This window comes from Salvelinus sp. IW2-2015, linkage group LG27 (assembly GCF_002910315.2).
Source record: "Salvelinus sp. IW2-2015 linkage group LG27, ASM291031v2, whole genome shotgun sequence".
NCBI lineage: Eukaryota > Metazoa > Chordata > Actinopteri > Salmoniformes > Salmonidae > Salvelinus > Salvelinus sp. IW2-2015.
In genome coordinates this window covers 11747323-11775033 of record NC_036867.1, presented here as the reverse complement: position 1 = coordinate 11775033, position 27711 = coordinate 11747323, and the positions used below count along the sequence as shown (strand labels likewise).

General features: G+C 43.1%; 1 protein-coding gene across 1 annotated transcript in view; it reads left to right on the top strand.

The window, feature by feature from the left end:
- Window positions 1-27711, top strand: part of gpr158a (G protein-coupled receptor 158a) — a 98479-nt gene that overhangs the window by 27963 nt on the left and 42805 nt on the right. Inside the window, exons 3-5 of the mRNA XM_023973413.1 lie at window positions 15597-15699; window positions 18795-19021; window positions 24250-24318. Coding sequence (XP_023829181.1) covers window positions 15597-15699; window positions 18795-19021; window positions 24250-24318 — 399 coding nt within the window. The remainder of the gene's footprint in view (window positions 1-15596; window positions 15700-18794; window positions 19022-24249; window positions 24319-27711) is intronic.

Here is a 27711-nt window from a genome sequence, read left to right as displayed (position 1 = left end):
ACTGCCTAAAATATCCACAGTAGTCTGCGTAGATCGTAGGCTAACTGACGAAGAATTGGTAGCTAGCTAGCTACCCATGAAAAATGTGTAGCTAACGTTGAAAATCTACCGTGCATACTGTATACAAACATCCCACTGGTAACATACGTCAATTTAACATCTTGTTTYGATTTACATTTGGTTGAGTTGTCAATTAAAGTGAATTCAATGTGAAATCAACAAAAAAATGTAATAATTTCATTGAATATAGGTTAAAARTTGTGTGAAAAAAATAGGAAATTTCCTTATGGTGATGACTTTTTGCAAATCCAATCAGTTTTCCACGTTGATTCAATAGACAATGTCATGAAAACGATATGCGTGCTTCCATGGGGCAGAAGTCAACGTGTTGTTGTGGTTCTGGATGGCCAGATTGTTAGCAAAATTACAAGAAACTGCCATGAAGGGAATCATAAGAGGCTCATTTCAGCTCGTTTCATCTTGTTATTGATACCATGTCTTGTTTTGAGGTGTTTTGACTGATTTCAGCTCAATGCTAATATCGCAAAAAAATGTGGTAGCTAACTAACCAACAACTGTAACAATGTATTTGAGAGACAACAAGTGCTCATTGTGCAAATGTATTTATGTTTTCAATAAACATTAGAGACAAAATATATCTTGCATGTTGTCAACAATCTAAGCCAACCCGTCTGTTTTGCCTCATAGTTGCGCACCACTCGTTTTTGTTGCTAAACAACCAACCTGTCTATGTTATCACATTGAATATTTGTTGTTGAAATGTCGTGGAAACAACGTTGATTCAACCAGGTTTTGCCCAGTTGGATTCGTTTTAGGTTGTTGTTTTTTTACATGTAAAACTAACTAGCTAGCTAGATTAAAATGATTCACATATAGCTAGCTGATAATTCTGAAGTTAAACGTTTGTGTTTGCTTTATGTAGCTATCTTGTTTAATCTGCGAATGCTTCTCAAGTGTAAAATGTGTTGCTTTCTCCACACTCTCATCTTAACAAGAACATGCGCAAGAGAACGTCATCAGAGAACGAGCTTAGAGTATGACAGTGTACAGCATGGTAGTAAACATATTGGGAGACACGCTTAGTTTTTCCAGTGTGCCACGACCAACTTTATCGTTCCTGAGTGGGTAAGCCGCTTCTGACATTTCAGGTCTTTTCTTTCAATGTGTTTTTTGGTTAATTCTCACCTTGGTTCACAAGGTTATCATTGCCTCACACTGTCATCTCTATCATGCTGTGGTGTTCCCTGTCCCCCTAATGCTTCTGAATTAATAAGGCAATCTGTGTTCCAGCGACCTGCTGCCCTGAGCTAACACAAACTCCATGAAGAGGAATGAGAAACCAACATGCCTCAGTCTGCTCCATTAATCTTTCTCAGTGATACATTTGGGAAAACGTATGATGGCACCGCAGTTCCAATGTTGAAAAGCTGTTTAGACTCATAGGCAGGCTACAGATGACAAAAGGATATGGATAGATACGGATACACAGGCTTTTAGCGATATCTATCCATTGAATGTTTAGTTAGGCTATAATGGATTTATGGGAAGAATCACTTATAAATTCAAGGTACCTGATAATTTATAATGTTTAGTGGTGGTAACCATTGATGATGTCTTATGCTGTATGCATCCTCATGGCCTCAGTGTAATAGCATGAGACGGAGGCCTGCCTTACACTGATAGCTGTGAAAAGAAGTGATCCATCTTCATGTCAACGCAGGACAATTCATCTGGTGTGCTCACCAGCAACGTGTAGCAACCAGACCCAGCCAAAATGGGTGTCAAAATAACATGGCTAATGCCGTTTGGATCTCGTCTGGGTGACCACCCAAAGGGGAGCTCTGAAACACACTGAGCATGCGCGAAGGGTTGGGTTTTGCAGTGTTAGCATTAGCATTAGTTGAGTAGCATCATTGGACATCGGATTCATTGTCTCTCTAATTGAGTGTGTTTTTAATGAGATAACCAATTAAAGGTCTACAAGGGTATGGTAAGGACTTCACTTTAGTTGAGGCAAAATCGATTGTGCTGAAATAGCAAACAAGGGATGAATTAGTATAAGTGAGTGATGGGACCCGCGCCCTCCCGAAAATGAGCATCAAACACAGACAATGGCAAAAACTATTGAACACATCAACAATTTAATCAAKCTTTTGTTGACTTTGTCTTCAGGCAAGACCCACAAATTACCTTTCGAAGAGCAGGAGAAAACAGCTTTTCTCCACAATTATCTAGCAATTACACTGACAGCTCCCACAAAAGCCAGCCAAAGACACTTTGAGATAGGCTGGCGCTCTCTGAATATGAAGTGGAATATTATGTTGAGATCCCATGGGTTCCTGTGACACAAATAGGCCTACATGATGCCAAACTTGTGATTTGGGTGCTGGAAGCTAGCCATTTTGCACCAGATAATGTACATAGAATGTGTTGGATATAGCACTAAATAGGACAAAATTGAATGACAATGTATGAACACTTAAATAACAAAGCATCAACATTTAACACACGCACAAGGAATTTAAAGGAAAATGCTAATCACAGTCATCAATGATCAACTGAGATAAAGAAAATCAGTCTGTTTTTCGAGTCTAACTATGCTTTCTCAAAGATGTTACTTTGTCTTTTTTTGATGTGGAAGGTATATACTCCCCCATGCAGCCCTGGGAAAGTAGGTGATATTTTAGCAGAACGTCAGTGAGTAACATATTTATCTGTTATTAACAGTGACAGCTTCTCCGCTTGGTTCTCCTTCTACAGGAKGAAAAAAAAGGTGCTTACTCTTTCATCTCCAGCCATAGTTCCAGATTGCTCGATAAAAATAGCGAATTCTCCTGTTCCCTTGAGGGATTTCCCCGGCGTTATAAACATTGTGTCATCCCAAGTAGGGCCCTATGTCAACGAATGAGGGCCCCTGCTCCTCCTCCTCCTCCGCCCACCCCCACCCCCATTCTACAGTACAACTGATTAGGGGCCAGACAATGACACTGAGCAAAGGGATTGGGATTAAGCAAACAACACTGATTATTTGCTCTGCCTGTTATGCCACACTGGGGTGTATCATGTGTGAGAGATTTGGGTTGGAAGGGATAGAAAATAATTCATTTTAGCGCAACCAGACTTTTGTATCAGACCTTATTATGTGAATTAGCCAGGCAATGTAATGGCACCCCAATGGTATTCGAAGAGCACCAAAGTCCAAAGTGGACACTGCTGAGAAATCTAATTTCCCATGGCCATAACTCCACAGGGCCAGCCAGTTAAGAACATCAAATGCAAAGTTTGGGCTGTTGTCCGTGATACTGTTCGTGGAGAGATCACAGAACACGTGTGGATTTAACAGTAGCCTCCGGCGTTGTCTGTACGGGCCTTCCTTAAGCACTGTCCCGTTAATTGGCCATGTGGATAATGTTGGAACTCTGAATTTACATGAAAATGCTTTGAAGACTTTAATACACATGCCCCAAGGCATTCTTTCACATTTTAGTTTCCCATGTCTGTATGAGGCAGAAAGCAAAAGCAGCAAGGAAACAGATTCAGTCAGGGAAGTATGGGATGACAGAAGGGTTGTCAGATACTGTAAATCCAGAGCTCTTGAGTTTAAATACGAATGGGAATTGATCTCAAACCTTGGCTGGTAATTAAATGCAAGTTGTTGGTGTACCTGAACAAGAAACTATACATTGTTGGCTTCAGCAAAAAAGTCATCGCAATACAGCACATAGAAAAGGAAAGCAATAACTATAATAAGAGGTAATGGGTCAGATCAGTGGAGGACAGATCAGTATCTCACCACACGGCATAATTATGATGGSCCTGAGCTTTATTATATCAGCCATGAAGCTATTTAGGCCTTCTCCCCCCTGGGGCTGTTATGGGCCTGTCAAAAGGCTGAGAGTGGGTGTCCATCCTCTGCCTATGCTCTCCTCATCTCTGCTCTCCTTGCCCCTTTGCTTATCAGAGTGTGTACGCCAACTGTACGTTTTAGGAGTGTGTGTGTGCGCGCGTGTGTGTTGATATGTGTGTATGATCAGAGCAATATGTCACAAGCTGTCTTGTGCTAGTCGCCACAGTCCCTGCCTGGTAGGCTGTTTAGCTCAGTGTTTGGTCTCAGTGTTTATCTCAGTACCGTTTAGAGGCTGGCCATTGGACATCACCCAGGGCATTGCCTTTTGCGGACCAGACTGCTCAAAGGTGTGTGTGTGTGTGTGTGTGATTGTGTGTGTTTGTGTCTATCTGAATGTGTCTAATGAGAATACGTGTGGTGTCAAGATGGTGCTATGTTTAGCAATTCTCACAAAACTCCTGTTGTTTTTCTCTTCTGTCAAACAAAACATGCACTGGCTTAATATCCTCTTATTTCCCCTGAGCCTTCACACGTACTGTAGTCTGAGCTGGCATCTTAGCTGAAGCACACACACACACACACACACAGACACACACACACACACACACACACACTTCGACATCATGCCTGCAAATGTTGCGTTTTTAAATGTCATAGAAATCCATGCACCTCCTGAAACTGCTACATGTATGAAGGTTAAAGCATGCTGGATCTTATTTCAGTATCTCATGAAAACTATGGGATAAGTCAAATCTTGAAATGTCACCTTGTCATTGGTGTAGCCATAGCAAGCTGAATGGTTTATGACAGGACATCATAGCGGTTATCACTATGAAGATCATTATCATGTAACTACCAGTGTTAATTTGCATGTCTACTATATGGAGGTCCATAATCACTCTCCTTCGCCATGATAACTCCCACAGCCCCTCTTTACCTTAAAGAAAACATTCAAAATATTGAAACCTCATATTCATCAACTCCAGGACCACTCCAACATCAACACATGTGAACATTTTGCGTGTCTAGGTTTTGTAGTAGAAGATATAGAGTAAAATAGGTGTTTCCAATGACATCATCGGTGTGATTTTAACCAATTATGAGTAAGCATTGCCTACTAATTGTCTACTAATTGGTTGATGATGTCATTGGAAACACTCATCTTCCTCTACCTTTTTTATGACAAAACATTGAAACATTTCCACATGTTGGGGTGATGCTGGAGATGATGAATATGATGTTGAACATTTTTGAAATTTCCCTTTAACTCCTCCCAAAATAACATGCTATACATACCATATACATTCCTCAGCAGTAACCACTGTATGATGAGCTTTCGTTCCTCTGTGCTTTGCATTAAGACTTGGAGGGATCACTCAGTCCACATCCAGAGACCTATTAGAGAGTTGATGAGGCGCTGTGTTGGACCGGAGGAGTGTGGGTTTAATTCAAAGAGAAGGGGTTTATGGGTAAAGGTCTAATGATTGAGCAGTGTACCTACTGAGCAGGTGGAAATGGGAAGGCTTCTGTATCAATTAGCCCAATTGCAATATGTTTTTTCCCCCCCATTCCATGTCAGAGAGAGGTGAATGAGGAGACCCTCTTATATGTTAACGCGAAAGTGTGTGTGTTTGTGCCCATATTAGCAGACTTATTTAATTTCAAACTATATACACTGCTCAAAAAAATAAAGAGAACACTAAAATAACACATCCTAGATCTGAATGAATGAAATATTCTTATTAAATACTTTTTTCTTTACATAGTTGAATGTGCTGACAACAAAAGCACACAAAAATGATCAATCTAAATCAAATTTATCAACCCATGGAGGTCTGGATTTGGAGTCACACTCAAAATTAAAGTGGAAAACCACACTACAGGCTCCTTGCACAAAGGCGGAGGTAGCGGTCCTACTGCTGGGTTGTTGCCCTCCTACGGCCTCCTCCACGTCTCCTGATGTACTGGCCTGTCTCCTGGTAGCGCCTCCATGCTCTGGACACTACGCTGACAGACACAGCAAACCTTCTTGCCACAGCTCGCATTGATGTGCCATCCTGGATGARCTGCACTACCTGAGCCACTTGTGTGGGTTGTAGACTCCGTCTCATGCTACCACTAGAGTGARAGCACCGCCAGCATTCAAAAGTGACCAAAACATCAGCCAGGAAGCATAGGAACTGAGAAGTGGTCTGTGGTCACCACCTGCAGAACCACTCCTTTATTGGGGGTGTCTTGCTAATTGCCTATAATTTCCACCTTTTGGCTATTCCATTTGCACAACAGCATGTGAAATTTATTGTCAATCAGTGTTGCTTCCTAAGTGGACAGTTTGATTTCACAGAAGTGTGATTGACTTGGAGTTACATTGTGTTGTTTAAGTGTTCCCTTTATTTTTTTGAGCAGTGTATTATCTATATTAGTAAAATGCCCTCGATAAGTGGCTGGTGTCAAAAATGTTCTGTTTATCGTCCCAGCTCTACAGTATATTTGTGGAGCCGTATACCATGAACCACATGTGTACGTTTTCCTGCAGGCAATACTTATTGTATAATGTGTTTGTACTGGAGCCAGTGTGTCCACCGTTCATTTCTGACTCCTATAGCTACCCTGTCATAGGCTCTCGGTACCGACGGCCCCCCTCTGGCGTGACAGCATGACGCTCTCCAATAAAAAGGCTCTCGCTCCCGGTCACACACATGTCGCCATGGCAATTAGCGTGCCAGAGAGTGGGTGATTGACAGCTGCCACAGCTGTGTTGTAAACAAAGAGCAGTTGTGCTCGTAGGGAGACCTACGGCAACCACTGTATCATACCTTTTCTTTTATGATTAATAGTAGAAATACATTGCATACTGTAGGAGTCTCTGTACATCCACAAGTGCAAGGTGGAAACAGATGGTCAGAAACGGATATCATTATAATGATACTGTATGACAGAATGTATGACAGAATACATATCAGTTTACATCCGTATACTGTGCCATATAATACCTAGCATCCAACTCTCTGTCACTTGTGCTTCTAAAGCTCCTTATCCCTGTGTGGAAAGGTTTATGTATCTTGTCCAAACGGACCATTTTACGGCCCATTGGAGGTAATCCCACTCCTGGCTTGGCCGATGGGCCGATGTTGCTGAGATCACATGTGACGGATGGCAGGTAGCTGGAAAGCAGGCTGCTCCGTCTGGCCTCCTTCGCCGCTCAACACACTCCGGGCCCAGCCCGCATCAATCACCTAGTCAGAGTGGTGGGGGAGTACTGTGACTATTCCCGGCCCCTCACACTTTTACACACACACACACACACACACATGCACACAAACACACACACACAAACACACACAAACAAACACATACACACTTCTCATTTCCCAAGCTAATGCAAAGGGACTGTGTTGAAAGTGGCAGACAGGTCCACTGCGCCCCACCTTCCTTCCCCACACACAGAGCAGATTTCAACAGCGGTTTGTTCTGTCAGATGGAGAATTGGGAATGACTTGCATTTCAAACCAAGCTGCACAAAGGTATAGCCTCAATTGGTAGGCAAATATCTGCAACAAGACATYTCACTTCATCAACTGAGCTAATTGATCAATTTCAGTGATTTCAGGAAGAATCTCACCTACCTGTGCTCTCAGGTCGAAACCCAAACATGACTCAGCAGCAGTGCATGGGTAAAATCATTGGGGAAGCCAAGCCCCCCCCCCCCCCCAAAAAAAAGTGTGTTGGGATTATTGCATTATTTGCTGTTAATTCATATGCCTTGCGATTGTGATATATATATGCCCAAAGGCCATTACAATAAGAAGACAGCGTCAGAATACATTTTACCACAACTTTGTTCCATCACAAAACAGGATAGCAACTTCTATCCGGTGAAGTCCAGGAAGCATATTGCATGTAACAGACGGTTACATGACCTACAGCATGGTTAAGCAAGTTAATGTTTTCGACATTTTCGGKCCACTAAACAACTATTTATTTAAAACCACAGAGAGTTACCGCAAGTCGCAAAGAAAACAGGAGCTGCCTCCACTATTCCAGCACCATTTCAACTTCAACATTTCATCATCATCAAATCACCTCTGCTTAGTCTGATGCAGTGACAACTAAAAGATACCACAAACATTTTAGTCCAATCAACATAAGCTGAATATGATGTGGCTATCCATGATTCTGATTTCTGTTTGCGCGCGTGTGTATGTGTTCGTGCAAGTAGAAAAACGTGTTGACTCACCCTACTTGTAGAGAAACGCCAATGCCGTCCTCCTCTCTTTCATGTTGACAAAATGGTTTGTCACTCTGTCATACAGTACATGCTTTTATTTTTTGTTGTCCTAGGCTACCTGGCTAAAATATTTGCTCACCAGCCTAACTTCCATTCACAGGCAACGTTAGCTAGTTACCATTAGCCTTCTACATCTAGCTACTGTACATATTGAACTTCCATCCTCTCAGGTTAGGGGCACAACAATATTTGAATTYATGGTTGGATCAGAACCACCGTAATAATAATATAATCATTTGCCAGTACAGAGAATTAAGTTAAACCGTCCAAATCCGTCTCTCCATCCATGGCGAATTTAGGGGCCAATTTTAACTAGCTAGATAGCCACTGGAGGACAACAACACAACGAGATGCAACAATTCAAGTTGTTTCTGTTARTGATGTATGCTCTCAAAGCAACTTGATAGGAGAGACGCCAAATCCAAGCAGGCTTCCTTTGACACTTTTTTTTTCTTTCGCCAGGACYATTCATAGTTGAGCTCGCTCAGTTTAGCTCAATGCTGATTGGCAAATTTTGTATATTTTTCTTGTCAAGGGAGGCCATGTGCTCGCTGGCTTCTCATGCCTTCAATGATATGGACGGCAACAATGTCATACTTGTTTGGACCAGACAGCATCAGATAGATGGCCTACACGTAGAGAGGCAGAGGGGTGCTGTTTCGCTCGTTCGGATGCTTTCTCCTGTGAGATACATTCAGCCTCTTGCCAATTGAAGGAAAATTATGGAACACAGAGAGACAAAAGAGCTAAAAAATGGGGGGGGGGGGGGCTGGCTTCCGTTGGCCTTCATGAATACACGCCACTGAACATGACACGTACAAAATCTGACCTGCCTGCGATACTCCAGAAAAAGGGTCGCCAGTCCTCCCATAGCTCACAGAAAATAAAACGTTCTCTGTTCTAAAGGCAACAGAGAGAGARAGAGCTGCATGACGCTATAGTAGCGTGTTGTCCTGGAGTTGTTCACTGCTGGCCGCTTTGTGAAGCAGGGTGAGCAAAGTTCAGCAGGCCAACACACATTCTTAATGATTCATAAGGTTTGGAAGCATGGTGGTCCCAGTTGACCTTACTGAAGGTCTGAGAAGATGCCTGCTGAGTGGGGAATTCAGAGGACTAATACTAAAAGAGATGGCAAAGATTCAGGAGGAACTGTGCTACACTATCCTATTCTATGGAATTTGAAATATGCTGTATCAATGAAAAACCTCAGCAGCATCATTCATTTTCAAAAAAGTATTTAATGTCATTTCAGCCTGAGCCAGTTATAGGATTCTCTGGCACACTCTGAGGAAGAGGGGTGGAGCCCTCTTCCCCAACAGTATATTTGCATCCGATTGTAAACAAGATCTGCTGGATGGAGTTTTCCATGGATTTTCATGGCAAGTTAAATGTCACTGAAGCAGGGGCGTAGGCATATATATATACCGTGGGGCAAACAACAGTATTTAGTCAGCCACCAATGTGGCAAGTTCTCCCACTTAAAAATATGACAAGGAGCCTGCATTTTCATCATAGGTACACTTCAACTATGACAGACAAAATGAGGAAAAAAAAATCCAGAAAATCACATTGTAGGATTTTTAATGAATTTATTTGCAAATTATGGTGGAAAATAAGTATTTGGTCACCTACAAACAAGCAAGATTTCTGGCGCTTCACAGACCTGTACTTCTTCTTTAAGAGGCTCCTGCTGTCTCCACTCGTACTTGTATTAATGGCCCTGTTTGAACTTGTTATCAGTATAAAAGACACCTGTCCACAACCTCAAACAGTCACACTCCAAACTCCACTATTGCCAAGACCAAAGAGCTGTCAAAGGACACCAGAAACAAAATTGTAGACCTGCACCAGGCTGGGAAGACTGATCTGCAATAGGTAAGCAGCTTGGTTTGAAGAAATCAACTGTGGGAGCAATTATTAGGAAATGGGAAGACATACAAGACACTGATAATCTCCCTCGATCTGGGGCTCCACGCAAGATCTCACCCCGTGGGCTCAAATGATCAAAGAACGTGAGCAAAAATCCAGAAACCACACGGGGGAACCTAGTGAATGACCTGCAGAGAGCTGGGACAAAGTAACAAAGCCTACCATCAGTAAACACTACGCCGCCAGGGACTCAAATCCTGCAGTGCCCAGACGTGTCCCCTGCTTAACCAGTACATGTCCAGGCCCCGTCTGAAGTTTGCTAAGAGGCATTTGGATGATCCAGAAGAAGATTGGGAGAAGTTCATATGGTCAGATGAAACCAAAAATATAACTTTTTGAAAAAACTCAACTCGTCGTGTTTGGAGGACAAAGAATGCTGAGTTGCATCCAAAGAACACCATATCTACTGTGAAGCATGGGGGTGGAAACATCATGCTTTGGGGCTGTTTTCTGCAAAGAGACCAGGACGACTGATCCGTGTAAAGGAAAGAATGAATGGGGCCATGTATCGTGAGATTTTGAGTGGAAAACCCCTTCCACACAAGGGCATTGAAGATGAAACGTGGCTGGGTCTTTCAGCATGACAATGATCCCAAAACACACCGCCCCGGCAACGAAGGAGTGGCTTCGTAAGAAGCATTTCAAGGTCCTGGAGTGGCCTAGCCAGTCTCCAGATCTCAACCCCATAGAAAATCTTTGGAGGAGTTGAAAGTCCGTGTTGCCCAGCAACAGCCCCAAAACATCACTGCTCTTAGAGGAGATCTGCATGGCAGGAATGGGCCAAAATACCAGCAACAGTGTGTGAAAACCTTGTGAAGACTTACAGAAAACGTTTGACCTCTGTCATTCCAACAAAGGGTATATAACAAAGTATTGAGAAACTTTTGTTATTGACCAAATAGTTATTTTCCACCATCATTTGCAAATAAATTCATAAAAAATCCTACAATGTGATTTTCTGGATTTTTTCTTCTCATTTTGTCTGTCACAGTTGAAGTGTACCTATGATGAAAATTACAGGCCTCTTCATATTTTTAAGTGGGAGAACTTGCACAATTGGTGGCTGACTAAATACTTTTTGCCCCACTTATTTTGGATAGGCCTAAAAAATCTGGATAGGCATTTTTTATACTTATTTATTTAATTTATTTAGCGATTGCACCGTATATTATTTTCGTAATACAATAATTTTATACTAGTGCATGGTACTTGGAGCAGCCTCGTTACATMTACAAATAATGACCTATCCCAGCATATTAAATAAGACAGTAACTTTAGACCAGTTGCCAACTTGCCAACAACACAAAACTCATCTTCAGACGCACTTTAATCTCATTGGGTTTACAAGCCTATATTTGATGTTACAATTTATACCACGGCGGGCRKTAGTACTATAAAATGGTACCTTACCTTTCGTAGACGTATCATAAGGCGTGACCTACATCACAAGGCGCAAACGGTGAGGTTTTGAGTTGAATATGGTGATGATTTCATCATAATCCAATGTATCTGTAAATTCACTCTCAAAAGACAGCAAACTGAAGTGGTTCAGCCAGGCGTTTGTCATTGATGTGGGAAGACAATTTTTTATCCTAGTTGTTGTTGTTGAGAAAAGTCTCTCCACACTGCATGAGGACATTGGAAGTGTGACAATGATCCTTAACAGAGTTTATATTAGGGAAAACATCATCAGGGCAGCTGTCAAGTACACTCATTATGGAGGAAAAGTCACTCTTTCCCATGTTACTTTTGCAACTCAACTGCTGAATAAAAACAGTGAATTCAGCATCCTCAATTGATATTGCAGAATGATCGAATGTGGTCTTCAGCTGCTCTTTAAGGCCGCAGGTTTGGGATTCTTTGGAAAAGGAGGCTGCCGCTTGCATGATCCCGTATGTGTCTTGTTGAAATCTTGAGTTTAACTCAGTAATCTGTCTGTCTAGAATATTGTTGTTTTCCCTGATGAAGTTGTGACTACACTTGTCTGCGAATTGTACAGGCAGTTTTCGCTGCCGTGATGCGCTCACATCCCAATTACTAATATCATGCTTAACCATCATCTCTTCAGTTAGCGTGAGAATTTTATCGAAGTCTCCTCCTGAGTTATCTCTGAACGTAGAAAAGGATTTCAGTTAAACCAATACAGTCCGTCACAGATAATGTAGAGCTTTGTAACACGAATAAGGAATAAACACTTGTTGTTCTGGATTTGTTGTAAGAGGGCATCGGCTTCTAATTTGGTTTGTCCACAAGCCTCTGAAAACTCTGCAAGAACCTCTAAAATGACATCTAGCAGTAACAGCACTTTACTCACAGACCCTGATTTTGAACTCCACCGTACACCCGTGGATCTTTCTAGCTCGATGCATGGTCTTTCGGGATGCAACTCTTTCTGTACTTCTATGAGTCCAGCATGTCTGTGGGATCCACTCATAAATGTGTGTAGCTGATTTACCGTGTCTAAAAAAAGTACTGACGTGTTCCGACACGTTTGCTGCGGTGCACAGAACCGAATTCAGACAGTGGGAGTTGCAATGCACATATACCGCTTGCTTAAATGTTTGCTTTAGTAGGACATGTACCCCTCCTCTGTTCCCTGACATGACTGATGCGCCATCGAAACAAAAACCCACACACAGAGTGGGATCCAACTCCAGGGGTTGCAACACTTCCAAGTATTTTCCGAGACATTCCTTGTGCAGACAAATCAGCGGTTTCCATAAACCCAACAGCTCTTTCTTTAATCATTCCAGCATGAATGTATCGGATGCACACAGCAATAAGTTCTCGTTTAGATTGATCTTTATGTTCATCTGCTAGTATGGCAAAACACGTGGAAGGTGCAGAATGAACTTCGTCTTTTATCCTCCACAGTAACAGTGATGCTGCACACTCCAGCAACTCGTTCTGAATTTCGGGGCTCATAAGCGTGACATTGCGAGGTAGCTCATTAAGCCTGTTTTGTATTTCTGAGTCATACTCTGAGATGAAATTGAAGATTTCTAAAAAGTTACCTTTGTTGACTGCCTCTTGGGTTTCTCTGTGCCCTCTGAGTGGAATATCCTGCTTTGCACACATTAGAACCATATCTATGACTACTTTAATATATGCACGGTTTCTTTCTATAAAATAGATGTTTGCATCACCATGCATTTGGTTCAACACAGTCCCACGACTTCTAGGCCCATGGGTTGCCTTGTAGGATGAACATTTTGCCAGGGCACTAGCATGTCATTTGCTATTCTCGTGTTTGCAGCAAGCATTTCTTATGAGTTTCCAGTTTTTACATTTTTAAATCTTGTATAAATCTGAATTCGACATTTGCCCCAGGAAAGTGCMGACAAAACTTACAATAAATTGCATATTTTGCTTTACTATACTCAATCCACACGAACTGGTCATACCACCTTGAAGAGAAGCAGCGTGATTTGCCATTTATCATACTTGAAGGGAACTTTGCTAGCTTTGGTGGACGGGCTGGTTCATCAACGGCAAACAAATATGTCGGTGGACCTACTGAAGGTTCACCCCCGCCCGCAGCATCAAGAACGAGAGGAGGCCGTGGGGTAGGCAAGCATGCCTGGCTCAACGTGGCATTGGCGGTTGTGATGGCGATTACGGTTGTTTCTATCCACCTGTTAATGTCTCATTCTGGAAGCTATCGGTAGATTGATCCAAATTATTTTCTGGCACACACTCCTTTTCCTCACTCCTTTTCCTTTTTTGAAAAACATAGCGATCGACATTTGGTTTGCCATTGCTAGAACTACTAAATGACCTTAGCTGGTGAGTCAATTTGAGTAAGCTAGCGTTGTAGAGCTTGCTAGCTTATGCGCTACAAAGTTTAGCCATGTGACGTTGGCAGGTTGTTGAGGCAAACCACGGAATGAATTTATTTTAAATGTAACCAATAGTCGGAAGCAAACTTGATTGTCGCGGGCTATTTCTTTGTTACATTATAATAAAATTACCCATAAAAAATAAATCTCACATGCGTTCCTTTTAAAAATGTAATAAATGATAACACAATTTATATTGAATAATTTCTGGGACATTTTCTGGGTAGGCCTGAGATCAAACTGGGTATGCCGCTGCACTGAAGTTAGGATTTGACGCCATGTAAAGGGAATCTCATTGTACCCTATATGACCAATTTGATTTGAATGCACCTCCCACTTCTGACACCATATTACTGGGGTGGCAGATAGCCAGCTGGGATGGCAGGTTGCCTAGTGGTTAGAGCATTGGGCCAGTAACTGAAAGGTTGCTGGATTGAATCCCAGAGCTGACAGGGTAAACATCTGTTGTTCTGCCCCTGAACAAGGCAGTTAACCCACTGTTCCCTGGTAGGCTGTCATTGTAAACAAGAATTTGTTCTTAACTGATTTGCCTAGTTAAATAAAGGTTAAATTAAAAATAAACAAAATATCTCGGGCAGGGCTTGAATCAAGGACCACTATGCCACCATACTGCTGAATACTTTTGTTTAAAAAAGCTGTGTAGTGCTGATTTAGGTGGCTTGGTGACATCAGTGCTTTGTCTGAGAAGAGCGTCCATTGAGCGGTAACTCTGTAATTACCTTGCGATTGCAGATGGTCGGGAAGGAGAGTCTCAAAGGATTTGTCTGAGGGCCTGGTTGACTGTTTTCAGATTTGTAAATGCAGATGGCCCGGCTCAGAGCTCCTTGASAGACAGCCAGAAATAGCGACCTCTTAATGCAAAGTCCAGTCACAATAGCCGCTGCTTCATTTAGAGTAGACGGTGCCACTGCCATTGGCCTTGAACCACAGGTCTTCAACACTTCACATCATGTTAAGTGTCTGGTGGAGTCCAATACTTCGTCTGGGTCCCTCTTGTTATCCTGGGATTCTCAACTGAAGTTATATTAATAATCTGGGCTGAGAAAATAAAATCTTGTTTCAGTTTGAAAATCAGACGGTACTCTTAAAAGAAAATACAATTTTGTCTCACTGTGACCCAGATGTTTTAGAAGCGGAATGGAAGATGGAATCAGGTCCCCCGAGACATAGAATTAATAGTTCTCTTTTAATCCTTGCAAATACGCCTGTTCTTAATTTAGATATTAATTACATCTTGTAATTTGGCAAATGCCGAGAAAAGTCTGCCAAGGATGCCCCTTGACGCTCCTCTGGAGCTCTCTCTAACAGTCCTCTCTCTGTTTCCTATCAGCTCAATCAAATGAAACAGCCTCGCCTAATTTAATATGGAGCATTTCACTGGTTTTCCCATTATGTTCATTGATTAAGACGAGGCTTTGGAGGTTTGTGCTCACTGTTGTAAGTGTTTTCATTGGTTAATTGCTGAGAGAATTGAGTGCGATTCTTTGACATATGTTTTTTAAATGTAAATAGAATTACCATTGAGAGCAACTGCTTCTCAAGATGAACACATATACAGTAAATCCATATATTGTCCATTTTATTCAACATATATCGACACCTGTTCCTACAGTAAATGCCAAAACTGTATTGTCCTTTTTTCTATCCACAGTGCATGTCTATCCGAGGCCATGGGTTTGTGCTCGACAAATACAAATGCCAGTGCAAGACAGGCTTCTACCACCCCAACAGAGTGGCGGTCAATGGCTTCAAAAGTAAGTAACATTACTGATATTTGCCAACATGTTGCAAACATGCTCTGCGATGTGTGACATCACTTGGGATGGGAGCATGGTGAGGACTGAAGGCGAATCATGGTCCTCAAAAACTCGGACAAAATACGATCCTCATTCGTAGCAGCTGCAAGTCGGTGATGTGTTGACCATGCAAATGTATTCAAGTTCTTCTTCTTTCTGTTGTTCCTTCCAGTCGCATATGATGGCTCCTAATCAGGAAGAGGAATTTAGCAGATGTAGCTGTCTGACCCTTTGAGCGCTCTCTCGCGACATGTTCAGTAGTGTTAGTAGCATTAGCATTACTGTTGCTATGACGACATTACCGTTGTTTACGACGACATTACCGTTGTTATGACGACATTATCTTAAACCTCGCCTGGTGTTGGCACCATGTGGTCCTTTATAATCCTTTATTTAAGGAACAAGATACAGTGGAATCGTCATTTTGTGACCCTCCTTCCTTCCCTCCATTGTGTTAATTAGAATAGGCCCTTGCAGACATAAAGCCCCTGTGGTATTCGGTTGGTCGGGCTTGAAGCCCACTCACACTCCTGTGTTCTCCTCCCAGCTCTCTCCCTCAGTCTCCTCTCATCCCACCCGGACCTCTGCATGTCTCTCTGTGTCTGCATCAGTCCCCCCCTCCATCCCTCCCTCCCTCCCTTTATCCCTCCATCCTTACCCACACGCGTCCCTTTTTGCATATGACAGCACAGCAAGAGCTCCCACCACGAAGTTAAGCTCTCTCTCATTCAGAGAGGGGTGGATGTGTCTGTGCGTGTGTGCGTCGATGTGCGTTTATGTGCAAGGGGGGGGGGGGGGGTAATTTGATTAGAGCAAACAGAGGCACGTGCCTTACAGACATGTTCTTCAGAAGTTTTGCCCACCACCGGGCCAACAACAACTGTTGTCTTAATCTCAAAGTGAACATTCTCCTTCCTCAACACTCTTTGTAGAGGAAACTGTTCACCTTTCCTTTTCGATTCCTTACATTTCCATAGCTTTAGCGTCCAATGAAGTTAGGTTCGCTTTCAGACTGTGAGAAACTGAGTCAACAGGAGAAGCAATGAGCCAAATGAGAGACAGCTATGAGTCATACCATCAAACCAATGGGAGATAAGTAGGTATTTTCAGGAGATCAAGGATGTGCAGAGTCATAGATTTCTAAAATAGTCTTTGGTTAAGAGCAAAGTCCCAGTAAATGGGAGAAATGGTTGGAGTTTTACCCAATATCGCTGCCAAACTGGCATCACTAAAGGGTTTCTCGCTCTCTCCATCGACACCCCTCTTGAGACAATTATCTGAGCCCACCAGCATTTCCCATGTCCCCTGAATTTGTCCATGTGAGCCTTGCACATTTCTCTGTGCTTTAGCCATGAGTATTCTCTGCGGAGTACTGGTATGATATGCCAATCGTTGAACCAGGGAAACTGTGTTGACTTTTCATGTTCACACATATGCTTTGATGTTTAGGTGCAGTACAGACACCAGAGAGAGCTTAGGTTTCATCCTCCAGGCTTTCACTCTGTCATAGGGTGGCAGGTAGCCTAGCGTTTAGAGCGTTGGGTCATTAACCGAAAGGTTGCTGGTTCGAAGACCTGAGCCAACAAGGTGAAAAATCAGTCAATGTGCCCTTGAGCAAGGCACTTAACCCTAGCTCCAGAGGCACCGTACTGCTATGGCTGACCCTGTAAAACAACACATTTCACTGCACCTATTTCTTGTTATTTTTCTACAGAGGATACTGTCATAATTTTAAAAAGGCTGTTTACTTAAAGGCCCAGTGCAGTCAAAAACTTGATTTCCTGTGTTTTATATATATATTTCCATACTATGAGGTTGGAATAATATTTTAATAATACTATAATAATAATAATAATAATAATTGTGAAAATTATGATAATGCCTTTTTAGTGTAAATGCTGTTTGAAAAACTCCCTCAAATGTCTTCATGTTTTGGTTCGGATGGAGTTTTGGCCTGCCTGGGGACATCATTATTAGACCAATAAGAAAGAGAGTTCCAAACCTCTCTGCCAATAATAGCTAGTTTTCAGTGTTCCCCTTCTCACTCAGACCACTCCCAGACAGTCCTAGCAATATTCTTTCTTGAGAAATTGCTCTTTGCTAAGAAGCTATTTTTGTTTCTTTTTGACCATTTTAATTGAAAACATTCTCAGCAAGGTATTTAATTATTACCCAGAAATGATTTGATATTGAGATAAAAATGGCTGCATTGGACCTTTAACACAAGAGCCGAGTGAGTCATTTAGACTCAATATGAATTCAACATTATAAACAAGATGTGTTTCTATGCCCTCATTCATACAGCCAATCAAACATTCAGCGACGTTTAAAGTGTCCGTTACTTAGCTATGGCTTTAGCAATGTCAGGTGTAGGTGTATGTACTGCTGACAGAAACACTATATTACAACAAACAGTATGCCACCCCTCCTTGTTATATACAATGGTACACAACATAAATCCTTTTTTACACACTGAAAATGATGTCATCAATGATCGAAGATGTGGAAGTTAATCAATGGCACCCTATTCCTTTAGAGTGCACTACTTTTGACCAGGGCCTGGGATCTGGTCAAAAGTAGTGCACAATGTAGCGAATAGGGTGCAATTTATGCCCATGCTGGGTCTTATCTTAAAAATAGCTGTGAAATTCCAATAAATGGAGGTGAGATGATATGATGATGATGATGATGATGATGCCGAAGCCAGAGAAGATATTAGAGATATAAAGGCCTGGCACAGATGGTGTGCGAACACCCACGTAGAGACCTACAGGAAACCACAGGAGGAGCAGCCATAATCAGAGAGAAGGGCCTATGTTTAACACGTTTAAGGACAGCCACTTGAACAGGGTGAAAGGTTACGTTGACATGAGGAGTCTGGCTCCCTCTAATTGCTACAAAGGAGCTAAAGAATAGCACTAAGTAATTTACCAAATAAAGCTACCATAAAGTACTACAAAGTATCTCATTTAGGTGAGTGTTGAAGTGCCATTTTATTGGAAATTGTTTTTATGACCCAGGTAAAAAATCTTTAAGAAATCTTTCTGTCACAGGTTGGGGCAGAAAGGGAAAAGCTTCAGACGGGAGTCCTAACCTGGCCGAGGGGTCGTCCAGCGACTGCCTGCCCTGTCAGGAGGGCTGTGCCTACTGCAAGGATGACACGCCCTGTGTTGCTCGAAGCGACAGCGCCCTGCGCATGGCCGTGCTSTCCTTCCAGGTCCTGTGTATGCTGGTGGACTTTGTCAGCATGGTGATCATCTACCACTTCCGCAGGAACAAGGTGAGGCACTATTCAGCCGTCATTCATCCCCTTTTACCTTGATCACAATCACTATTCATCATCTATTACATTGATATATGATATATTGACATATAGTTCATGACTTAATACATGTTATTCATGTTATTTTCCATCCTAATTCGTCATCTATGTTGATGTATTTGTTCATGGATGACTTGATACATGTTATTCTATCCTATTAGCCTACATTGTTTTATTCATTAATGGATGACTGGGTCTATCTTATCCCTTTCCTTTTCTTTGTTCTTGAACCTGAATGAGAACAGGGGCACACACTGTACTGTACTTTTTGAACAGAATGATATTTGCTGGATATTTTACTGTATAGATTGTACGTGTTTTGACCATATGGCCATGGGTAGCTCAGGAACATTCAACTAGTGTATTATTCATGGGGATACCTCTTCTGACAGTTCAGAGCACCACAAATAATAATTGACTCTATCTGATTATACATGATTCATTGGCACACGCAATCTGGTACAGTTTGGCACATTGATGGCAGAACTAAGGTTCCAACTCTAAGCTTTAATGCCGATTGACACGTTTAGTTGGCATTTGCACCAGTTCAAAAGTTGTGTCTTTAGTTTCAACTGAACTGGAGTGAGTTTTCCAAGACATTCGTGGCACTAAGATCAGCGTTCGTCCCTTGCCAACCAAATGTCTCACTCTTAGACTCTATGAGATGATCTTAGCTACAACGTTTTGGGAAGTTCACTATAGAGCTGGGCTTCTATCCATGAGATGTTTCAGAGTAGGAGTGCTGATCTAGGAACAGGTCCACCCTGTCGACATTATCTTATTCATTATGATCTTAAAGGGAAAACTGATCAGATCAGCACTCAGCAAGCATTAAGAATATGGGCCCTGATGTTCAGCATATGTTATGAAGGGAGAATGTTAGTACAATGAAATTGAGAACAGTGCTGTAGGTGCATACCTTAGGTAGATGATAATAACTATGTTGCGTCTAAGACAAGGGTTTAGTCTAGGCCTCACTGGTAAGTAAGCCTTGTCAGAGCCAGAACAGCTTAAAGGGCAGGAGCCTATTACCTATTTTTCTAGCATGAGGCAGCTTGTACAAGTACACCCCCTGGACAGGATGCTAGACTTTCGTTGGGCCGATCCATCTCCTTAATGCTGAGTGCCAAGCAGGGTATTATGTCCCATTTTTAGAGTCTTTGGTATGACTTGACTAGGGATCGAACCCCAAACCGTTCAATCTCAGGGCAGACACTCTAACCACAAGGCTACTGAGTTGGTACGTGGAGGGATCTGATTTCTCTTAACAAGATTCAGTTTCTCCATGGCTGTCCTCGATGCTATGGGCTTATAAATAGATCTGCCTAGCTTCTCCAATGCCCACACACTCTCCAAATCCCCCAGGCTTCTAACAGGAAAATAATAACATCTCTGAGATAGAATAATCTTGGGTACAGTGATATTCTTTGATACAAGTAAAACATTTACGAAACCTCCTTGCCATGGATGTGGAATCCTCAAGAATGTGTGTACTGTAGACCACAATACCTACCTAGAGAGATTTCATCTGTATTTTCCATAGCTGGCTACATACCACCACAGTCAGAGGCTGGCACTAAGACAGCATTGAATGAGCTGTATTCCGCCATAAGCAAACAAGAAAATGCTCACCCAGAGGCGGCACTCCTAGTAGCCGGGGACTTTAATGCAGGGAAACTTAAATCCGTTTGACCAAATTTCTATCAGCATGTTAGATGTGCAACCAGAGGAAAAATCTCTAGACCACCTTTAACTCCACATACAGAGATGCGTACAAAGCTCTCCCTCGCCCTCCATTTGGCAAATCTGACCATAATTCTATCCTCCTGATTCCTGCTTACAAGCAAAAATAAAAGCCGGAAGCACCAGTGACTAGATGAATAAAAAGTGGTCAGATGAAGCAGATGCTAAGCTACAGAACTGTTTTGCTAGCACAGACTGAAATATGTTGCGGCATTCCTCCGATGGCATTGAGGACTACACCACATCAGTCATTGGCTTCATCAATAAGTGCATCGATGACGTCATCCCCACAGTGACCGTATGTACATACCACAACCAGAAGCCATGGATTACAGGCAACATCCGCACTGAGCTAAAGGCTAGAGCTGCCGCTTTCAAGGAGCGGGACTCTAACCCGGAAGCTTAATAGAAATCCCGCTATGCCCTGCGACGAACCATCAAACATGCAAAGCATCAATACAGGACTAAGATCGAATCGTACTACACCGGCTCTGACGCTCGTTGGATGTGGCAGGGCTTGCAAACCATTACAGACTATAAAGGGAAGCACAGCCGAGAGCTGCCCAGTGACACAAGCCTACCAGTCGAGCTAAACTACTTCTATGCTCGCTTCGAGGCAAATAACACTGAAACATGCATGAGAGCTCCAGCTGTTCTGGAAGACTGTGTGATCGCGGTCTCTGCAGCCGATGTGAGTAAGACCTTTAAACAGGTCAACATTCACAAGCCCGCAGGGCCAGACGGATTACCAGGACGTGTACTGCGAGCATGCGATGACCAACTGGCAAGTGTCTTCACTGACATTTACAACCTCTCCCTGTCCGAGTCTGTAATACCAACATATTTTAAGCAGGCCACCATAGTGCCTGTGCCCAAGAACACTAAAGTAACCTGCCTAAACAACTACCGACCCGTAGCACTCACGTCAGTAGCCATGAAGTGCTTTGAAAGGCTGGTCATGGCTCACAACAACACCATTATCCCAGAAACCCTAGACCCACTCCAATTTGCATACCGCCCCAACAGATACACAGATGATGCAATCTCTATTGCACTCCACACTGCCCTTTCTCCCCTGGACAAAAGGAACACCTATGTGAGAATGCTATTCATTGACTACAGCTCAGCATTTAACATCATAGTGCCCTCAAAGCTCATCAATAAGCTAAGGACCCTGGGACTAAACACCTCCCTCTGCAACTGGATCCTGGACTTCCTGACGGCCGCCCACAGGTTGTAAGGGTAGGTAACAAACATTCCGCACGCTCATCCTCAACACAGGGCCCCTCAGGGGTGCGTGCTCAGTCCCCGCTGTATCCTGTTCACTCATGACGGCAGGCACGACTCCAACATCATATTAAGTTTGCCGATGACACAATGATGGTAGTTCTGATTACCAACAACGACGGAGCAAGCTATAGGGAGGAGGTCAGAGACCTGGCCGTGTGGTGCCAGGACAACAACTCTCCCTCAACGTGATCAAGACAAAGGAGATGATTGTGGACTACAGGAAAGAGGACAGAGCACGCCCCATTCTCATTGACGGGCTGTGGTGGAGCAGGTTGAGAGCTCACCACGTCACTAACAAACTAACATGGTCCAAACACACAAGACAGTCGTGAAGAGGGAACGACAAAACCTATTCCCCTCAGGAGAACTGAAAAGATTTGGCATGGACCTTCAGATCCTCAAAAGGTTCTACAGCTGCACCATCGAGAGCATCTTGACTGGTTGCATACACTGCCTGGTATGGCAACTGTTTAGCCTCGACTGCAAGGCACCTACAGAGTGTAGTGCAAATGGCCCAGTACATCACTGGGGCCAAGCTTCCTGGCATCCAGGACCTCATACCACAGGTGGTGTCAGAGGAAGGCCTAAAAAGTGTCAAAGACTCCAGCCACCCTACTCATAGACTGTTCTCTTTGCTACCGACGGCAAGTGGTACCGGAGCGCCAAGTCTAGGTCCAAGAGGCTTCTAAACAGCTTCTTCCCCCAAGCCATTAGACTCCTGAAATATCTAATCAAATGGCTGCCCAGACTATTTGGATTGCCCCCCCCCCCCCCCTCTTTTTCACAGCTGCTACTTCTCTGTTGTTATCGTCTAGCATAGTCATTTAATAACTCTACCTACATGTACATATTTCCTCAACTAACCGGTGCCTCCGCACATTGACTCTGTACCGGTACCCCCCGTATATAGTCTCGCTATTATTGTTTTAATGCTGCTCTTTTACTTGCTACTTTTATTTCTTATTCTTATCCATATATTTTTTTTAAACTGAGTTGTTGGTTAGGGGCTCGTAAGTAGGCATTTCACTGTAAGGTCTACACCTGTTGTATTCGGCGCATGTGACTAATAACATTTGATTTGATTTGATACTGGCAAAGTATGGCAAGGCCATTACTTAGATTTGACAGTATTAAAGGCAACTTCGCTGTTCTACATCTACATCTACAACATGACATTTACTTTTTATAGTAGAGCCGTGTAGTCCTGAACCAGTTCATTATTCATAGCCTGGTGAACTTTTGGCTGTGGAACTTTTGGCTCTATAATCGCATTAGCTTTCTGGATTGGAGCACAACACCTAAGCCCTCAGTTGGGTTCTGTCAATTAATTGGCTTCATTTAGGACTTTGTCTTGAGCGTGAGAAATCTCTGGATTAGGATGTAGGTTGACAGATTCACTGACAGGAGAACATCTCCTTACTGGATCACACACACCTTGGGATGAGTTAGCTCTAATAGGGTTGAGACGAAACAATGTCTTTTCTCACTAATACAACTTCTAGAATTTGGAGTTATGTCATATTGAATGTCCCTGTATGTAATCATCATTTATCCTCCAAAAGGGACTTTACTTCTGTTGCCACTCTATGCGTGGTAGCAGCACTATCATTTGCTCAAGGTTCAAGAGCAGTAAGCTGTGTATAGGCACTTATACTGTATGTTTGCAAACCCATGGCACAGCTGTCCATTGCCCCTTGAAAGCATCCTCAAGCACCGTTTACTGTCAAAGAATGCATGGCTGAATGTCTGATGTACTGTAAGAGGAGCCTGGAAATATCCATGAAATGGGAAACCATAGAAAAACGTAGAATGTTCTAGTTCTGTGGGGCAAACATTTATTTGATGAGGTTTGATAAGGCTTAGGATACAGCTGTTATTTATTTTGTTTGTTTACGAATGCACTAGTACATTTACATTTGAGTCATTTAGCAGACACTCTTATTGAGCGACTTAAAATAAGTCCATTCACCTTAAGGTACAGTAGCTAGGTGAGACAACCACATATCACAGTCATAGTGAGTACATTTTTCCCTCAATAAAGTAGCTATGAAAGTAGGCTTCATTCAGGTCGTCTTGACTCCTACTAATACGTAGTTTTAGCATTATTCAAATTAAACCTTTGTTAAATGTTGTTTCTGTCTCCTGTGTTCCAGAGTATCAGAGCCTCTGGGGTAGTTCTATTGGAGGCCATCCTGACTGGAGCACTGCTTCTCTACTTCCCGGTGAGTCACAGTGTGTGTGTGTGTGTGTGTGTGTGTGTGTGTGTGTGTGTGTGTGTGTGTGTGTGTGTGTTGTGTGTGTGTGTGTGTGGTGTGTGTGTGTGTGTGTGTGTGTGTGTGTGTGTGTGGTGTAGAGGGGGGTTATTTACTATCTTTAGTATGATTGGCCTCTGCTCTTATTATTTAAAAGTTTACGACAAAGTTTGTATGTGACAAAAAGTTGCCATTCAGTTTAACCTTTGATCCAGACTATATATTCATTCAACAACACACATTCGTCTTGTATGACAAGACTAATGTGGCATGAAGGCTGCCGTGGAATGTTGACTTGGTCAGGTAATAGAAAACCGTTCATAAATCACAGTGCCTTGTTTTGGAGGGTTTCTACAGAGTAGAGTTAAACAGTGTTACTTTGTTTGGCGGAGACAAACATCCTGGGGCTCTCCTCTGACCTCCTGCTAACTGTACGCTGCTAATCTGCCCAATGAACCCAGCAACCTGTGAAATATACCATCTGTTGACCAGCCACTCATGTTAAATGTGTGCAGCACCTATTCAGACCTTAGCAAGTCTCCTATTCAATTACATTACATTCGCTAACACATTTCTTCACAATAAGGATGGTTGACATTAACTGTCTATAACCTTATTYGACACGTGTTACATCACTCATAACAGACGTTACACCATTCTAATTGTAGAAAGTCATAGAAACGATCAACTATACTAGATTAAGTAGCATTAAGAGCAAACGATACAATTTAGAGGCAGATGAAAATAACCAAATAACCAGAGCTTCTATTTCAAGCGTCCGGTTATTTCCACAGATGACCGAGCCTCAGGGCGTCTCCACATAACATGGATTTACGCAGATGTATTGTTATGTCTTAGTCAGTGGTGCCCCGGGCCTCTGGGTGATTGCAATTTAGTGGTGATCGCAGCGAGCTATGGGCTTAGCATAGCCACGAAGGGTAAATTAAAGTGAACTGATTTAGAGCCGCTCGCTAATCAATGCAATTAGCCAGTGACAAGGAAAGTAATCATCTTTGAAATTGCAATGAAATAGGGAGCGAAAGCAGGGGTTGGTTGGATGGGGATGGGGTCGTCTGTGATTGGATGGACAACGTCAGTGTAACGTACGTCATTAAATGAAGACCAAGGTGCAGCGTGGTAGGCGTACATTTTCTTTAATATTAAATGTTCCACCAAAAAACAATAAACAACTCTACGAACGTAAAGCTAGGAGTGCAACACCTGCAACACAAAAAGACAAGATCCCACAACTGAAGGTGGGAAAAAGGGCTGCCTAAGTATGATCTCCAATCAGAGACAACGATAGACAGCTGCCTCTGATTGGGAACCATACTCGGCCAACAAAGAAATATTAACATAGATTTCCCACCCTAGTCACACCCTGACCTACCAAATAGAGAATTAAAAGGATCTCTAAGGTCAGGGCGTGACAGTCAGTCCTGTTGGAGGATTGGTGAACGAGCAGGAAGTGGGCATTTCTCAGATGGAAATTAAAATATGGAAATTACAACAACAAATGAATTGAAAATAGTGGTTGAAAAATTGCTCCATGTCTTGTGTTTCCATTGAAATGGAATGGACCACAATTCTTATGTAACACCATTTTGGCAAACATCTTCCATTATCAAAATGAGCCATCCCAATTGAATACTGAACATATTGGAAGAYTGAGCAAATTATTTATACCCATATTTTATGTATTGAAATCCAAGTCACCACAAGACCTCCTTGTCTCATTTTGATATGCTGTCTTTCAGTTCCTTTATATGAAAATTGTTCCTTTCTGCACGAGTCCATTGTCTACGTAGCACGCTATATTGATCTCCAGCCTGATCCCTTTGCATGTCTCCTTTGTGAATCTCACATGAGCCTTCCTTCCTGCCTGCTAGGGCGAGTCGCATCACTCCCAATCTAAATATAGATTCAGAAATATTCCACCGCTGCTGCTGCTTCTATTTTAAATAATTCCAGTGTTATTAAGGAGCAAGGAGATGCATCTCATCCCAGCGCTCTCTTGGCATTCCGTTCTTTGGAGTAATGCAATTTCCCCCCCTTTCCCCCGTTCTCCTCAGTGTGTCACATGCAATAACTTCAGTCCCTGCCCAGAATAAGGCAGGAGGAAAGACAGGGAGCGAGCGGAAAAAAGGAGAGAAAGGAAATTACGGGAGTGCCAAAGCTGGCTATTTCTGTTTGGCTGTGTGGAGATGAGAGAGGAGGGAACAGACACATAACTTGTGATTCTCCATGTGATCTGTGCATTAGCTTTCCGGCTATGTATTTGTCTCTTATTCAGGTGGCTCGAAAGCCTGAGATTGGAGTAAAGGGACGGTTTGGATTGCTATTTCTCATCATTTTCAAAATGCCACCAAGTTTCTCAATCAAGGGGGGATATATTCAGATAGAATCATTTGTGGGAGCTGTCCATCGCGGTACAACCTCACTCACTCATTCTCTCCTCCCTTTATTCACTGTTGGTAGCTCCATCTCTCTTTCTTTCGTTTCCTGTCTTCTCCTCCCCCACAGTGTTTTGTGCTGCTCCCTCTCCCAGCCCATCTGTGTGTGTGCTAGCGCAGGCTGCCACTGAGACCCCCCGTCTTTCCCTCTCCCCCCGCCTGGGTACCCCATCAGAGACTCTGGGCTTTTACTCTGCTGCCTTCCTGTTGCTTCACACACATACGCCCACAAACATGCACACACACTCACATATACACAGTCAACCACAACAACCACATCATGCATGCATATACTCTCTCTACCTTCTTTCTCTCTCTCTCTCTCTCTCTCTCTCTCTCACTCATATACACACACAACACACAACACAACACACCACACACACACACACAACACACACACCACACACACACACACAACACAAACACACACACACACACCACACACCACACACACACACCACCCACACACACACACACACACACAACACAACACACTCCACCTCATACTCCCTCCTTCTCCTCCTCCTCCACCTGTCTGCTTGCGTCTCTCCTCTCCTCCTCCATGTCAGGCCTTCCCCAGTCCCCATGCAGTGCAGGGCAGACAGACATAGCGTCACAGCACATCAGGGGCTAATGAGAAACAGTATGTCTGAGGGATAATGCATCCTGACCTGTCAGGCCATGAACACGGCCCGCCTGGCATCTCCTTCCCCTTCCTGCTTCCCATCCCAGCTGCTCCGACACTTTCAATCTGCCTTAAGTGGATCTGTTGTGGGTGGAGGGTGGAAGTGGCGTGTTTTGGAGCCCCCCCCCCCGCCCACCCCACCGCCAGATCGTGTGCCTCCCTGCTTCCCTGCTTCCCTGCAAAGTGCTGAGGCGTAGGCTCATCCAAAACCCACAGATGCTCTCT